At 36.1% G+C, this 16,407-nt stretch overlaps 1 protein-coding gene across 2 annotated transcripts in view; it reads right to left on the bottom strand.

Annotated features, from left to right (window-relative positions):
- LOC120523506 (interleukin-1 receptor accessory protein-like 1) overlaps positions 1-16,407 on the bottom strand; it is a 1,790,033-nt gene that overhangs the window by 825,759 nt on the left and 947,867 nt on the right. For both annotated transcript variants that reach the window (XM_039744882.1, XM_039744883.1), the window contains exon 4: positions 4,233-4,419. In XM_039744882.1, the coding sequence (XP_039600816.1) occupies positions 4,233-4,419 (187 nt within the window). The remainder of the gene's footprint in view (positions 1-4,232; positions 4,420-16,407) is intronic.

The following is a 16,407-nucleotide window of genomic DNA, read 5'->3' as shown; positions in this document are numbered from 1 at the left end:
AGGTGGGATTACATCAGGTATCAGCTCTGAGCCCTTTATTATTTGCAATGGTCATGAACAGGTTGACAGACGAGATTATACAGGAGTCCTCGTGGACTATGATGTTTGCTGATGACATTGTGATCTGTAGCGATAGTAGGGAGCAGGTTGAGGAGACCCTGGAGAGGTGGAGATCTGCTCTAGAGAGGAGAGGAATGAAGGTCAGTAGGAACAAGACAGAATACATATGTGTAAATGAGAGGGAGGTCAGTGGAATTGTGAGGATGCAAAGAGTAAAGTTGGTGCAGGTGGATGAGTTTAAATACTTGGGATCAACAGTACAGAGTAATGGGGGTTGTGGAAGAGAGGTGAAAAAGAGAGTGCAGGCAGGGTGGAATGGGTGGAGAACAGTGTCAGGAGTGATTTGTGGCAGATGGATATCAGCAAGAGTGAAAGGAAGGTCTATGGGATGGTAGTGAGACCAGCTATGTTATATGGGTTTGAAAATGGTGGCACTGATCAGAAAGCAGGAGACAGAGCTGGAGGTAGCAGAGTTAAAGATGCTAAGATTTGCACTGAGTGTGACAAGGATGGATATGATTAGAAATGAGTGCATTAGAGGATCAGCTCAAGTTGGACTGTTGGGAAAGTCAGAGAGGCGAGATTGTGCTGGTTTGGAGATGTGCAGAGGAGAGATGCTGAGTATATTGGAAGAAGGATGCTAAGGATAAAGCTGCCAGGCAAGAGAAAAAGAGGAAGGCCTAAGAGAAGGTTTATTGATGTGGTGAGATAGGACATGCGGGTAATGGGTGTAACAGAACTAGATGCAGAGGACAGAAAAATATGGAAGAAGATGATCCACTGTGGTGACCCCTAATGGGAGCAGCCAAAAGAAAAAATTGCAATCTTATGTGAGTGAGCCAAGGACAGATCCTGTGTTTCACAATGTATTAGACTGCCAGCAGAAAAGCAGATATGCAAATAATATTAATACTAGAATTACCAGAGCCTACGAGAAAACTCATAAATCCAGCCCACCTCTTCGTCAGTGACTTTTGTCCTGTAAATGTGCCGATTAAGACAAGCAGCAAGCAGCCCGATATTCCATCCCCCACCGTCGCAGAACGTTCACTAAGTTCTCCAAGCTCATGCCTAGTTTGATTATCTGGGAGTGAACTGCTGGAGTTTTAGAGTGGAAATAATAGATCGTTATTTGGAACACATGCATTTCATGTGTGTACCGTTTCTACAGTAACCTGTGTAAACACATTGTTAAAACCAAAACTTTTTCATATTTTAGTAATAAATGATACAAAATGTAGGTATAAACTATAGAATTTGTGAAGCCAGAAGTGAAAAGATCAAATGAACACTTTCACAAAAGGTTCAAGGACAATACAACTGCTTCCGTGGCGTAGTGGTAAGATTTATCGACTTATAATCAAGATTCCTCGGTTCGATCCCCACTGTCTCCTGTATTTACTGTTTTCAGTAGTGAGCTGCTCTTATTGTTAATATTATACAGTACACACATACAGTACATTTGGTTTGCGTCTGTAACAGACTGTGTACATTTATAGTACTGTACTTGTAAAAGTTACCTTTTTTTTCACTTTTATTCTCTCACTCACGATCACGATACATACTACCACCCTAGGGATCTGACGCTGTTAGTTTTTATTTGAAATTGGGAATAACTGTAGATGTGAGTAGTGTTTTGAGGCAACGGAATTGGGCATTCTCTGGTCAGGAGAGACAAAAGCTGACACAAAAACACTGGTGAATCTATTTTCTTCGTATCTCAACGTCACTTTATTTTTTTTTTATTCAGTTTTATTGAGTGTTCCTACTCACGCAGAATTAGAAATTGGAAGATATTATTATGACTACTAACTTGAGTTTGCTGTATTTTTAATAATATATTGATATATATTAATGCAGAAACTCCATTGGCCCATAGATATTCTATAAGAGTGAAGCCTGATTGGACTATTCTAGGACATTGATGGTCTTGTTTTTAGTATTTTTTTTATTGAACTGGTAGGTTACTTTGAATTATTGTCACAAGAAAAAAATAAAGAAATATGTTAACTTCAGACATCTGCTAACCAGTGGTAGATTTTGTGTTAAAATGTCTCAATATTGGAGCTATTATTTGCCTATCTACCTTGAACAGGGCTCAATTTCCTACTGCACAGAACATGTGTGACAGTTGGTACAGTATTCTTTGTGTCAGGATGAGGTTGAATTTGTGCTAAACAAATCCACTAGAATTATAAACAAAAATCTGTACCTTGGTCTTATCAACCCATAAGACATTTTCTCAAGTGGTATTGAGGGATTCTTTGTGTGTATTCTGGCAAAATGCACACAGACATGGATTTTTTTTTGGGAGAAACAGTTTCCATCTGGTGGCCTACCCTACAGCCCTGACTTGTGGAGAATATACTAGAAAATGGACAGATGCAGAATGGAAATTTGATGTCATAAATTCCAGCAGCTCTTTAAAGGTTGGCAGCGGCCTCTTGCTAAGCTCCATGATGAACACTCTCCTTGCTGGTCATCAGCTTTTGAGGGACATCCTGATCTTTCCAATGGTTTGTTGGTAATGTACTTTCAAAATCAAAGGAAAATATGCTACCAACAAGTTCCAGTTAAAATGTACAGTATTTATCCTTACATAACGAAGGCACTGAATGTTTATTTGTAATTATTTTTCCTAAAAATAATCTGTTCACTTAAATATTGTTAACTACAGCATCTTACTAAAGGTAAAAAACAATTTGACATGAGTCATGCTGATTTTACACTTTATATAAACCATTTTAGGTACAGTGTGTAGATTTTGATATTCACTGAACATGCAAAAATAAAGCAGAATGGCACAGTTGCACAATAGTTAGCTCTGCTAACTCACAGCTTCAGAAGATTGGTTTTGAATTTTATTTTAAATCATTGGCTCTGTAGAATTTACATTTTCTCTCCAAGTCTGTGGTAATTTTTTAAAAGTATACCTCCCACTTTACTAAATTGTACGTGTAAAATAAATTAGTGATTTTAAATTTGCCCCTTATGATTGACAGTAGCTTTCAGGGTTCCTTGTGATGGATCGGCACCTTTTCCTGGGTTTAATTACTACCTTTTTGCCCATGGTTGCCAAGGCAGATGACAAATCAATATGAAAGAAACTAAATTACGCAGTTTCAGACATGGATACATTGAAAATCTCAAAGCAAAGTTGTCAAACAGAAATTATTTAAATAATATGATTTCAGAATACCAAATAAACAAATATAGTATGATCCATGGGTTAAATATCATGAGTAAATTAGCTTTTATGTGTGAATAATTGTAATTTGAGTATTAAGTAAATTTTATAGTCTAGAGTAGACAAGCCCACAACGTTAATGAGTGTGTGTGTAGACAGGCATCAGGGATAATATGGTAGTTTTTCACGAGATGCCATAAAACTTAATACTCTTGTAAGCACTGAAATTATGAAGCGGTAATGGGTGAATGACAGAGTGCCAGAAGAACTGAACCACACAAATAGAAGGTAGGAAATATAAACCCTTGATGCGTATGTTGGAGGAAGAGATTCCATTACACATTAGTTAATCCATCCATCCACCATCCATTTATTAAAGTGTAGTCACACACACCTTTTTTCACTCGCTCCAAGTCCATTTAAAGTTAATATTTAACCTAACATACATGTATTTGAAATGTGGAAGAAAACTTGTGTCTCAATAAAATCGACACAGGCAATTATGGAGTACTAAAATGCCACATCATGATATCTAGGCCAAGAATTGAACCCAGAATATCATAGCTGGGATGTCACTTTACACATTATTCCAGTTTATTTGTATTAATGTTATTTCTGTATGCTTGACATTTTACATAGCCTGACCCAAAAGATCAAGTATCTTAAAAATGAATACTTAAAATCATAAAATAAATACTATGGATATAATACATTATTAATAAGTTTGTTTTTCCCTTGTAAACTGAACACAAAATTTGTAAACATAAAAAAAAAACACTGCATATTATGCTAATTCACAGTTTTGTGTATTTATAGGATATGATATTTATATGATTTGCTTGGGGTTATTTACCAAGTCAATTGTGCTGACTGAACTAGTAATTGATAACTTTTATGTTAAATTGAAATACGTAGCTCATATATTTTGTAAGCACATTTTGAAAAATATTCCTAGAAGAAGCTATGTAAACATGAGTAGGCTTACCTTATACCATACAATATTTGGGTCCCTGTGAGGCAAAAAATAATCCTCTATGTCAGGACATGTAATTTCTTTGCTTTTGCTAAGTTCAGCTTTTTCAAAGTACCTCATCTTCGAATTGTAGCATAGATCTGTGTCATTTTCTGCAACAGTCAATGACATGGAAACCTTCATACAATAAGTGGAATTTCTGCAAAACAAGAAAGTGATTTTATTTTATTTTGTACTTAATACATCTTTGCATAATATACTGTACATATACAGTATAGCTGATGTGCTGTAAATGTACAGTACAATTACCATAGTATTTCAAAGAAAAGTATAAGTTAAATTCTTCACTTATATGCTTTACGGTTACAAATATTTTAGTAGTTCTGTTTATACACAAGTACATTTTTAAGTGTTCATCAAAAAAGCATGCTATATCAAATTAGTTCTACTGCAAATTACAAACAACACAGCAAGAAGAAATACAATAAAGCATAATTTTTGCTTTTTACATTATTCAAGCTGCCAATACTGTCATTCATTCAAACCAGTGACCTAAGCTGAGACTGAGGCATAGAAGGCAGCCAAAAAGCTGTCTGGGCACACTACGGTTCATCAAGTGTAAAACCCTCTTAGTATTGTTAAACATCTTGGCATATTTAGGGAAACCTCAAAATCTAGTCAGGATTTTTTATTATGACTGAGAAGTTAATAAAACGGTTTCATTCAAAACATTATCTGTGTAATGGGAGCTCTAATGTAACAAGTGATGAAAAGTGGTCAATGGTGGTAAGAGTTCAACTTTGGTCTAACAGCTGATTTTGCCACTGGCAAGGGCATGAACCATCGATTATGTCTTTTGAGCCCAGCAACACTACTTCAGCAAAAAGAATCTTGTTACATTTGTACATTTTTTCTGAATTACATTCAGCAAATTAAATGTAACTCTATTTTTTAATCTTTGGAGAAAAAAAAAGAAAAACTATTAGTACTGGTGCCCATCACTGTAACTTTTGCATAAGAATGAGTGTCAAGCTTCACCTCTAATACTAAACTGGGGAGTTATTAAAATCTGACATTTCATCCTGGGAAAGGATATGTTAAATTTTACTAAATGGTGGTTTGATTAGGTTCTAGATGTAAATGTTGATGGAATAATAAGATATGATCATTACATTAGAAAGAAAAAAATGCTGCAGTGCTACCTTCTTAAAAAGACCTGTTTGAGCATGTGACATTCTTCAAATATGTGTGAATTTGGGCTCATGATCAATTGTGATCAAAGTGTGCTGTAATTAAGGATAAGAAATTTCAACAAAGGTGGCCCTTCATACAAAAAAATAAGAATTTCAGTGCTAACTGCTCTCTTTTACAAATCTTATGCATATTTGAATTTCTTTCCCAGTGTTCTGTTCGTTGTTATTTCTTGTTGGGAAAAAGACACACTTAAACCGCAGTGTTTCGTAAAAGTAACAATAGGCTTATTGGGTTTTCCACAGAACACTTGCAGATCTTGTTCTAAAAATGATCCCTCAAATCCTTAAAGATCCTATATGTCCTCTGCTGTTTAATTTTCATTTTAGTTGTCAAGAACAAATAGACCACCTAATGGTAACTACCATATATGAGCTTGAATAACTAATGTGCATGTCATATAGGTTAGCAGATTTCTTATTTCTCTGTGTTTTAATGTCTTTTTATTTAATATTGTTAGATATTTTTGCAATGTAACTAACATATATGATGAAGTGACTTCTAGACTGTGGAATAGCACAGTTTACCTAGACCAAATTAAATCAGAAACACTCTTATGTGATTAAATCTTTACAAGTTCAAAATAAGCTTTCTATCTTGTTTTGTTTACACTGCCAAAAGAAATTTGGGGTAACTTGAAAGGGCTAGTCTCCTTTTTATTTTTAAATTGTACAACTCCTCATAAAGATAAAGATTAAGGATATAAAAAACACAAGTTAGATTAAAACAGAAAAAATAAGTCACCTTTACTCAAATTTATTATATTCCTGCGATCTCACAAGCATTTTCTTCAAATGTAGCCCAAGTTAAAAAGCAGAGTAACATTATATAAAGCTTCTGTTATAGGTATAAATTATGCTAACAATGCTCGACAAAAGACCAAACATCTGGGTCTCTGCAACACAGAATTTATAAAACCTATGAGCAGCATCTAATCACAATGAAAACAAATCTACCACATGCCACTTTGCAAGCTAAATTCTCCAGTCCATTTATATGAAAATCTTAATTCCACATGAATACTGAAGATCACGGCAGTTTGCCAATATGCATCCATGTAATACATAAATTCAACTAACTGTATTGAAAAGTGGTTGTAAAGCTACTAAATGAAGTCCAACACAGCCAGGCTTCTTTGTCAAGTTCAAGGACAGGTAAAACTCTTTTTTTTTTTCTTTAGAAAAAAACATCCTTCGTCAAGCCCTCCTGGTTGGCAAGATTTGCCCATGGGGAGAAAAACAAAAGCTAAAAAGAAGAATCTGCATGGAGCTTCATACAGGACTGAAACAATGATCATGCACTTTAATTTCCTCAAAGTTTAAGAAACATATACACATGCAAAATTTTATAGAATTTGATAGAATTTCAAAATAGGTAAAAACAGAAACCATAACATAGAAAGCATCCAATTATTGGTTATATTCTAACCATATAAGAATAACATCAAAAATGCTACAAATTCTAAAAATGTATCCACTAAAATACATTTTAATGAACCTTCTGAACTAATTAAAACTGCTAATTTATGTGTCAAGAGAAACATTTTGTGCCATCAGCATTAACTATAACAATGAGCTATTATTCCTTGTCAACTAAACAATTTAATTTGCATTATGTTGTCTTTATTAAACTCAAAGTTACTGGATTTTGGTTTATGAACATTAAAGGATATTATGAATTGAAAATGTACATTACTGCATTGCATTGAATAGAAAAGGAGATATTTCATTTATATGACTGCAGTATAATTGATTTTTTTTTCCTGACCAAATCAAGATAGCCTTAAGGTCACATCAAATAAACTTGAGCATATTAGATAGTCTGGGTCCTTTTTACAATTGAAATTAATATTTGTGATAACTATTTGTAATATTGGCAATATTGCACAAAATCTCTCATAACTACCTTATGTATTATACACCTTTAGTGGACAAGTAGCATAATCATTTTTCAAACAATAATAAAAACCTTATAAGTCAGCTAATCTAAGATGAAATTCCAACAATATTTGTGCATCATGTTATCTATGTATCTCTTGTAGGATTAAAATAACCTAAAAACTGAATACATGCCCATCCATAGCATTCAGAGGAACATCATTTATTGATACTGTAAGCTGTAAATGGAAGACCATTAAAATAAAGATTTCAACATTAGTTCATCATTAACTTGAAAGTCTCATTACTCTACACTATCACCCCTCAATTTCATATCTATGCCTTCCATTTTTGACTTTCTAACCATTGTTTCCTGTTACACTGTAAATAAATATACACGCATAATGCTATCTTAGAATTAATCATAAGCTGATGCATTTATTTCACTCAGTATTGATTGATTAGCCATAATATGAAAGATAATGAAATGCAGAAATTAAGTTTTGTTACAGTAAGTTTGTTCCCTATGCTGGAGTACACACAGCATATTAGAAAATCTGAAACCAGTGAAAAAGATAATAGTTCTTACATATTATTATTTTATGTATTTTAATCTAATATTTGTTTAAGTTTCTAATGGAGATACAAAGAACAATACACACATTTACAACATACAGTATAAACGTCCCTTAATAAGGCCCACTTTTAAACGTATCCTGAGAAGAAAGCAGTTACATCATCATGTTTCAGCATGCTATAACTTTTTTAAGAAGTGCTGCAGCAGCCTGGTAGCTGATTTGTGTGAATGTGGTTAAGCATTCGAAGGGCAGCATCATGTATTTGTTTCTGCATTTAAATAAAAAAAATACTTTGCAGGCAAAACCTATATCAGTTACTTTTCTTACTGGAGGCTGACTAATGGGAGCTGTTTAATTCACATGATTTCACTTCCTTGTGCATCTACCTACAGGGCCTTTTATCTTCTTTGTTGAAAAGGTCAATTTATAAATTCACTGCCAGAGTGATGTGCATGTTTTTCCTACAATACGTCACATGGAGATTTTTGATGAGTTATAGTTTTTTTTAATTTCCCAGTTTTTGATCATGTTATGTGATATGTTTCAATCTGACTTAAAAAATTTCATAGTATAGAATCTGTTTTGTTGAAGGTGACAAATGATATCCAATCAACCTTGGAGTTGGGTTCTTGTGCTATTTTGGAATTGCTGGACCTTAGTGCAGCTTTTGATATGGTGGACCATAGGGTTCTGTTAAAACAGGTTGAGTGTGAAGTCGGTATTCAACGATGTGCACTGAAATGTTTTGAGTTCTACTTAAATGGCAGATCTATGTCGGTTAACATAGGTAATAATAATAATACATTTAATTTATATAGCACCTTTCCCATTCTGTAGGTGATAATTTTTCCCAGCCAGCTCTGATCACTTAAGGCGTTCCAAAAGGTTCCATTCTCTTATACTTGCTGCATTTGGGCTCCTTTTTCAAAAACTATGGCATCAATTATCACTGTTATGATGATGATTCATGCTTTTATTGTATCTCGGCTTGATTATTGCAATTGCTTATATGTGGGACTGCCCAAATCTTCCCTGTTGTGTCTTTAGTTGAATGCAGCAGGTAGATTTCTGGCCAGCACTAGTAGAATAAAGCATATAGCACTTGTATAGGCCTCCCTCAATTGGATGCCAGTGAGATTTCGGATTGACTTCACGCTTTTAATGTTTATTTATAAGGTCTTGCATGGTTTCACCCCTAATATATCTGTAATCTCCTTTATCCCCTCTCGAGAATGAGTCTTGAGGTCATCTGCTCAATTACTTCTTGCAGTTCCTAGATCACGGCTAAAGTTTAAGGGTGACAGGGGTTTTTTCAGTTATTGCTCCAAGACTTTGGAACAATCTACTGATCCATATCAGATCTCCTTCGATTGAGGTTTTTAAGACTTGGCTAAAAACCCACTTTTTCTCCTCCACCTTCTATGTTGGATCAGGTTGTTGAAAGGGGAAGGATAGATATTAAATAGTTTTAATTAGCTGTTTTATAACATTGTTTTATAGTAGCCATACATGTCTTTTGTACAGCACTTTGGTACAACTTCTTTTGTTTTTAAATGTGCTTTATAAATAAATTTTAGTCAAACATTCATTGATTGATAGACAATTCTCAGTTTTTGATAAATGTACATTTGCAATTGCCATGACTTTCTGAATAGAAAATAAAAACAGAGCAGCAATCAGTTAAAAGCAAGAATGATTCACTGTTCCCTGTTTGTGAAACTTGTTAGAATAAAAACCTGAAGTCACAGGACTAAACTGGAGAATCACAGTTCTAGACTAGCTAGTGGTTTTATTAGCTGACTTATGTATAGTAATATAAATAGTATGTTAGTACATTGGAGACAAGAAGCAGTAATTTTTTAATAGAATGTATAGAAACTCAAAGTTTTTATCCTACCCATTCTCGAGCAGTATCATTGTATACTGTTAGTTGGGATATAGCGGGTTGGATAATGGATGGATGGATGTTTATAAGTGCTTAGCAAACACTGAGAATACAAAATTCACAGATTTTTTTTTTTTTTTGGGGAGGACAGTCCAAACAGATATATGCTAACAATATCTTTGTCATTATACTCTATTGTTATTATAGATATCTGTAAAAATATTTATTAGGATCAATAATAATAACAAAATACATCCACTTTGTAACACAATAAAACATGAAATCATTCCAAAGGTGAAAACTTTTTAATAAGCAATAAGATGTGGGATGCCTTTCAATTAATCTTTTCTGAACAATGTTTTCTTTAGCTTATGCATAAACTCAAAACAATTTCAACTCAAAATACACCAGTTTCAATTTATGAAGAAAGATGAGAGATTAATGTCAATCACAAAAGTAAACTGTGATTACCTTCCAAAACCTACTCTTTAATCTAAATTTGATGGAAGCCTTTCTTAAATGTTATTCCATCCTGCCTGTATGTATTCTTTGATCTTTCTGACAAAGACTTTCTTCCTAAATAAAAATTGTTAATGCGTTTTGTGGTCTGTTGACCTGGGTGGTAGAACAAGTATTTGATGCAGTGGTGCGCTTTATTTTTAAATCTCCTTACTTGCTTTCCTTCTCTCTTTAAACTCACACTCTTATTTACATAAGGTTCCTCTTTTGTTAATATTTCACCAAGTATTTGAAAGATCTCTGAATTTTTCTCCCCTTCATTCCAGCATCAACAAAAGAACACACATTTTCTTTTTGATTTTTATATCCATTGGGGATGCCTTTCCTTTTCACTTCTTTTCTGATTTTCTCTTCCTCATCAATTATTCTAGCTGCTTTTTGAATTTATTTTTTGTGTTATCCTTCACATTTAAGGTATTCTTTCTTGTAGTCTTTCCACTGTTTTCTCCACTTCTTAACACCTTAATCTATTTTATCCTATATGTTTGTATTTTTAATGTGCATGTTGCTTTTTGCTATGCATTAAGAATAAATTTTACAAAAAAAGAAAATAACATTCAGTCTATCAAGGTCCTATCTCAACATATAATATATAGGGACAATGCATTGTGGGTAATTTATGTAAAGTTTACTGTTGTGTTAAATTAGCAAGGCAATCGAATTATTGTTCCTGTTGTAATTGTTGTATGTGTTTGTGTTCAACTGGTAGGGTGGGTTTGGGTTATTGCCGTCCGGGGTTATTAAATTGTAAATAGTTACCATCAATGAAAAATGTGGCTTTGTTAATGACCTTCGCAATGGCTTTGCAATGAGATTGAGCTTTGTTTTCTGACTATCTGCTCTAATAAAGAGATACAACAGGACAGAGCTGTGTATTGCTAAGATTTCATCTAAGCAATGATTGCCGAGACACTTGGAGTCGTGTGGTGCATGGGACACGAGTGCTCGCTTGCTTAATGAGCTAGGTACAGCTGCGTGCATAACGCTAGCATTCTGCTGGCCGACCAGGTTGGGGGAAGTGCACGGCAGAGTTCGGCTCTGAAAACGTTAAGACTCAACCACGGGTCGCTACATTGGTGTCAGAAGTGGGATCCCAGGCTGTTTATGGAAGAGAGTCTTGAAGAATTAGAGCGTGCCATCCAAGAGCACAGCAGAGAGGAGCTGACTAACCGACGCCGGCGTGAAGGTAAGAGTGTGGGAGCATTCGTAGCTGACATCAGGGTCGATGCACGGACAGGCTACCCTACTTTCCCGGCAGCAGCGAGGGAGGAGCGCAGCCTCCATGCTTTCCTGCGGGGCCTTACACCGGAGCGTCTCCGCCAGCATGTCCATCTGTTGTCACCCCGAGATCTGAGTGAGGCACTGCGGAAGGCTGAGCAGGCTGAGGAGGTGCTACAGGCTGGGTCAGTGACGGGTCGATCACCACGCCTGCACCAGCTGACGAGAGCAGTTGAACGAGGGATGGAAGGGGACCAGCTTGAGGAAGTGGGGGTCAGTCGCGTCCAACCAACATCAACCCCCAGTCCAGGGAAGCAAATATGCAGCAGACAGTAACCGCTACAGACGCTACCCACATCGCCGAGGTCCTCCACGAAACTATCAGCAGAATAACCACAGTATATCTCCATCATCCACCCTCAGTGCCGAGATGGACGGGACTCAGGACTGAGCCATAGCAACGGGTGCTAGAACGTCAGGAGAGTCGAAGCGTGTCCGTCGTCAGCCAGGACATTTGTTGGATTGATGCATTGTGGGTAATTTATGTAAAGTTTACTGTTGTGTTAAATTAGCAAGGCAATCGAATTATTGTTCCTGTTGTAATTGTTGTATGTGTTTGTGTTCAACTAGTAGGGTGGGTTTGGGTTATTGCCGTCCAGGGTTATTAAATTGTAAATAGTTACCATCAATGAGAAAGATGGCTTCGTTAATGACCTTTGCAATGGCTTTGCAATGAGATTGAGCTTTGTTTTCTGACTATCTGCTCTAATAAAGAGATACAACAGGACAGAGTTGTGTATTGCTAAGATTTCATCTAAGCAATGATTGCCGAGACACTCGGAGTCGTGCGGTGTATGGGACACGAGTGTTCGCTTGCTTAATGAGCTAGGTACAGCTGCGTGCATGGCGCTGGCATTCCGCTGGCCGACCAGCTTGGGGGAAGTACATGGCTGAGTTCGGCTCTGAAAACTTTAAGACTCAACCACGGGTCGCTACAATATTATATAGTAACAAACAGAATCACTGGTTTGATCCCAAGTGTTTCTTCACTTATTTATGCCAGTTAACCACTGTTGAAATGTGTAAACATATTTTTATATTGTAATGTACCTCTAAAGTCTGAGGCCTTGTTAGCATAAATCCACACTGATTTTTTCAATAAAACAGAATCCATGAAATCTTACATATGCTGGTAATTACAACCCTTTTTATACTATAATTTGAATTGCATTGTAAGGCAGTTTGAATTTAGGCGTAAAGTGCAGCTTTGTCAGTGCCTTTGCGAGGTTTGCATACTCTTCTTGGTTTCCTCTGGGTCCCCCTGATTTTCCCCCTATAATCTAACTTAAGTGGCAATATCAAACTTTGCCCTGTATGAATAAATATAGATGTTTGCAAAACTGTGCCTTTTAACTGACAGGCACTCCTCCCAGACTGGTTTTCCTTCTGAAAATTCTGGTTAGGCTTTAGATGTGAGCAACCCTAATCTGTATTAGGCAGGTGCAGCAAATGGTTTTTGGTTGGTTGGTTGGGTGTACCCTGAAATAGACTGGTACAAAACCCAGGTTTGGTTCATGCCTAAAGCTATATAAATGCTTTTAAACTCCTTCCCATTTTAAAGAATAGTACCCACCCTAACTCCTGAAAAATAGAACAATACTCAAACCAGAGCTCAGAAATAAATATTAATTATTCTCACAAAACCAAATTTTCTTATTATCATACTCCACATTTTTTCTTATTAAGAACATGTAGAGCTGACTGGTTATCATAACAGCCATTGTTAAACTTATGATTCACTGAAATTAATAAAGTTACCAGAAGCAAAATATTAAAGTTGTGCATCAGCCGACACCACTAAATTAGATATCAATTCAAACCTGTCTTCATGTATGAATACTTGACTCATTATTAGGATGACGAATAGTGTGACAGTTCAGGTTAGCTCCATGATCCCTGGAGCCTCTTGTACCTTAAGCTGTCGATAGTCGTTAACTGAGATGAGCTGGAAAAATGAGGACACACACATTCAACAAAGGGTTGATGCAAAAATGCCAAGGGCATTTATTAAAATCCACAAACAATCTGTCAGATAGTGTAGTGGAAAATGTTCTTTCATAAATAAATTAATCTTTAAAAATGGTGAATAGTCTGTGAGTTAATCCAGCCATATAAACAGTATTAAACAGTTGTCAGGTCCTTAATGCATGCTTTCATCCCACATGAGCCCATTCCTGGCTGTCTCTGTCCAACTGGAGTTGTCTTCCCATTTTCCTTCTCACACACCTGCCATCCCTCGGATCCCTGAGGAGGGCTCCTCTGTCATTGAGCCTGCTCCTCTGAAAAATCAGTCCCTAGAGTGCTGATCCTTCACTCTTCCAACAACCCCTTTTCCTCTCCCTCTCATGCTAATTGGCTCTGCTCAGGCACCAGGAACTGCTCTCTCACAGTCTTCACTGCTGATCTTGTTCTTGTTCTCTTTCTTGATCTCACCTCCTCTCTGCCCTGCAGAGTGTGGTCCTCCGCATACTGATTCACTCACATTTGCACGTAAATGTACAACCAGTCAAGCACCCCAGTCAATCCTGGAGGAACCACTGGCAGGCTCACACCCAGAGTCTTAACACTCCACGACCCGTTTATTTATTTAAAATCATACTTTACTGTGGACCTCTCATCACAAATAGTTATAAAATCATACTTCATGTCCAGTAATAATATACCGCAACACAATGGCAAAAGCTTAAAATTACAAAAGGAAATGCCCAAAGGCCTTTACACTAGTTACATTTTAACATCATAAAATGGCAGGCTTTAGTTATTATTTGGATGCATATGGGGCAAAAACCCACAATAAAATCCCTTTTGCTTATTGCTTAAATTTAACTCTTTTGTTTTGACAGTGAAAGTACAACATTCCAAGAAGGCAAGAAGAATTCCTATTGGATAGGTACTTCCTATTACTCTTCAGCCAGTAAAAACAGTTAGAAACTGGCCACAGCATGTAACAGTGTTTTCTGATGTGGTGTCAGAGAGAAGGACAACAGCACAGACCTGACTCACACTTTTCAAATTTTGCTCTTAACTAAAACCCATATACTATATTTCTTGTTATTCATTGTTTCTAGTTGTGATCATTCAAGGTCTAAAATGCAGCATTCTAGGTTCCAATGTTCTAATGCTGTCAAATTAAATTAGAAGGTTCAGCATTGATGATGAGGTAATACTTAATCATTGTGCACATTCATATAATATACAAATTATTACAAATTTAATTAAAAAATAAAAATTAACTGCCAGTTTTAAGGGTTATACTCCATTACAGCAACCATTTTTTACTGTTTCATTTTATTTTGTTTTTATTTTCTGCAATACTGAAACATATAGTTAAACATGGTGCTATAATTTATATGTAACTAGTTAAATAATTATAACTTCCACAATTGTTATGCGTTACATCTCAATTTCATTTACTATGTAATATTCATGAAGTAATTTAGCACTTCTGTTAATGAAAACTTTTCAAAGAAATATTTAATTACTTCTAATCTGCTCCTGCATTGGCCAATAAATGCACCGATAAGACCTGGAACCGTGATACAATTAAGATTAATATTCTTAGAAGCCAATTATTAGAATGATGTACATCAAATTAAATATAACTTTAACTCATCCAAAGTATAAAACAAGCTTTACATTAAAGGGGATGCCTTCAGAATAAACAAAGTAAAAAAAAACCTCACAGTGCATTAATGATACCACAAGGGCTCATTAGAATAGCAACAATTAGTGCTAAAATGGACAATAAAAATGTAAATTTACTAGACTACTCTTACTGCTAGTCTAAATAATTGAGAGAAGGCCTTCTAGGAAAGCTTGCTTTGATCATTCAACCTTAGGGTTTCATTTAGAATTAAAGTTAATAAATGACAGTCAAGTTTTCTTAAAGAATTAAGAAATTGACAAATAAGAAATCACAAATATTAAGTTGGCATATACCAAGAGTGTCAGCCTTGTTGAGAGGTTTACTTACCTTGGCAGTGACTCTTCCTATGAAGTCAGTAGACAGATTGGGAGAGCATGGGGGGTCATGAGGTTGCTGGAAAAGGGTGTGTGGCACTCCCAATATCTATGCAAAAGGACAAAGGTCCAAGTCTTTAGAGTCCTGGTGCTTCCTGTCTTGATATATGGTTGCGAGATATGGACGCTATCCAGTGACCTGAGATGAAGACTGGACTCTTTTGGTACTGTCTCTCTGGAAAATCCTTGGGTACCATTGGTTTGACTTTGTGCTGAATGAGCAGTTGCTCATGGACTCTCGAATGAGGCACATTATCTGCATTGTGAGGGAGCGTCTGTTACGGCACAATGGCAATGTGACGCTTTTCTCCGTGGGTGATCCGGCTCATAAGATCCTCATTGTTGGGGACCCAAGTAACTGGACCAGGCGAAGGGGTCACCCACATAACACCTGGCTGTGGCAGATAGAGGGTCATTTCCAGAGGGTGGGACTGGACCGCGTGTCTGCCTGAGGGGTTGCCAACCGGGATCCCAAGTTGTTTCATCATGTAGTGGGTGCGGCAACGCACTGCACCAGTGCATGCTCCCCAACTTGACTTGATACCAAAAATTATTTGCAAAGAGTTTATGGATTAAAAAACCACTTAGTTACAAACTGTGCAATTGTAATTCCAGATTTAGTACCACTGAATTACACTATACTTAATGTCACCTTTAATGTAATCTAAATGAATGTTACTTAATTTTTTAACAGTTGGAGTACAGACAGGTTAACTGACTTCCTTTGGGTCACTACCATGCATCACAGACAAGAATATTTCTGGCAAACTTTTGTTTTA

This window comes from Polypterus senegalus, chromosome 2 (genome assembly GCF_016835505.1).
Source record: "Polypterus senegalus isolate Bchr_013 chromosome 2, ASM1683550v1, whole genome shotgun sequence".
In the NCBI taxonomy this organism is placed as follows: domain Eukaryota; kingdom Metazoa; phylum Chordata; class Cladistia; order Polypteriformes; family Polypteridae; genus Polypterus; species Polypterus senegalus.
The sequence above is the reverse complement of the archived record's forward strand: the minus strand, read 5'-3'. Positions and strand labels throughout refer to the sequence as shown.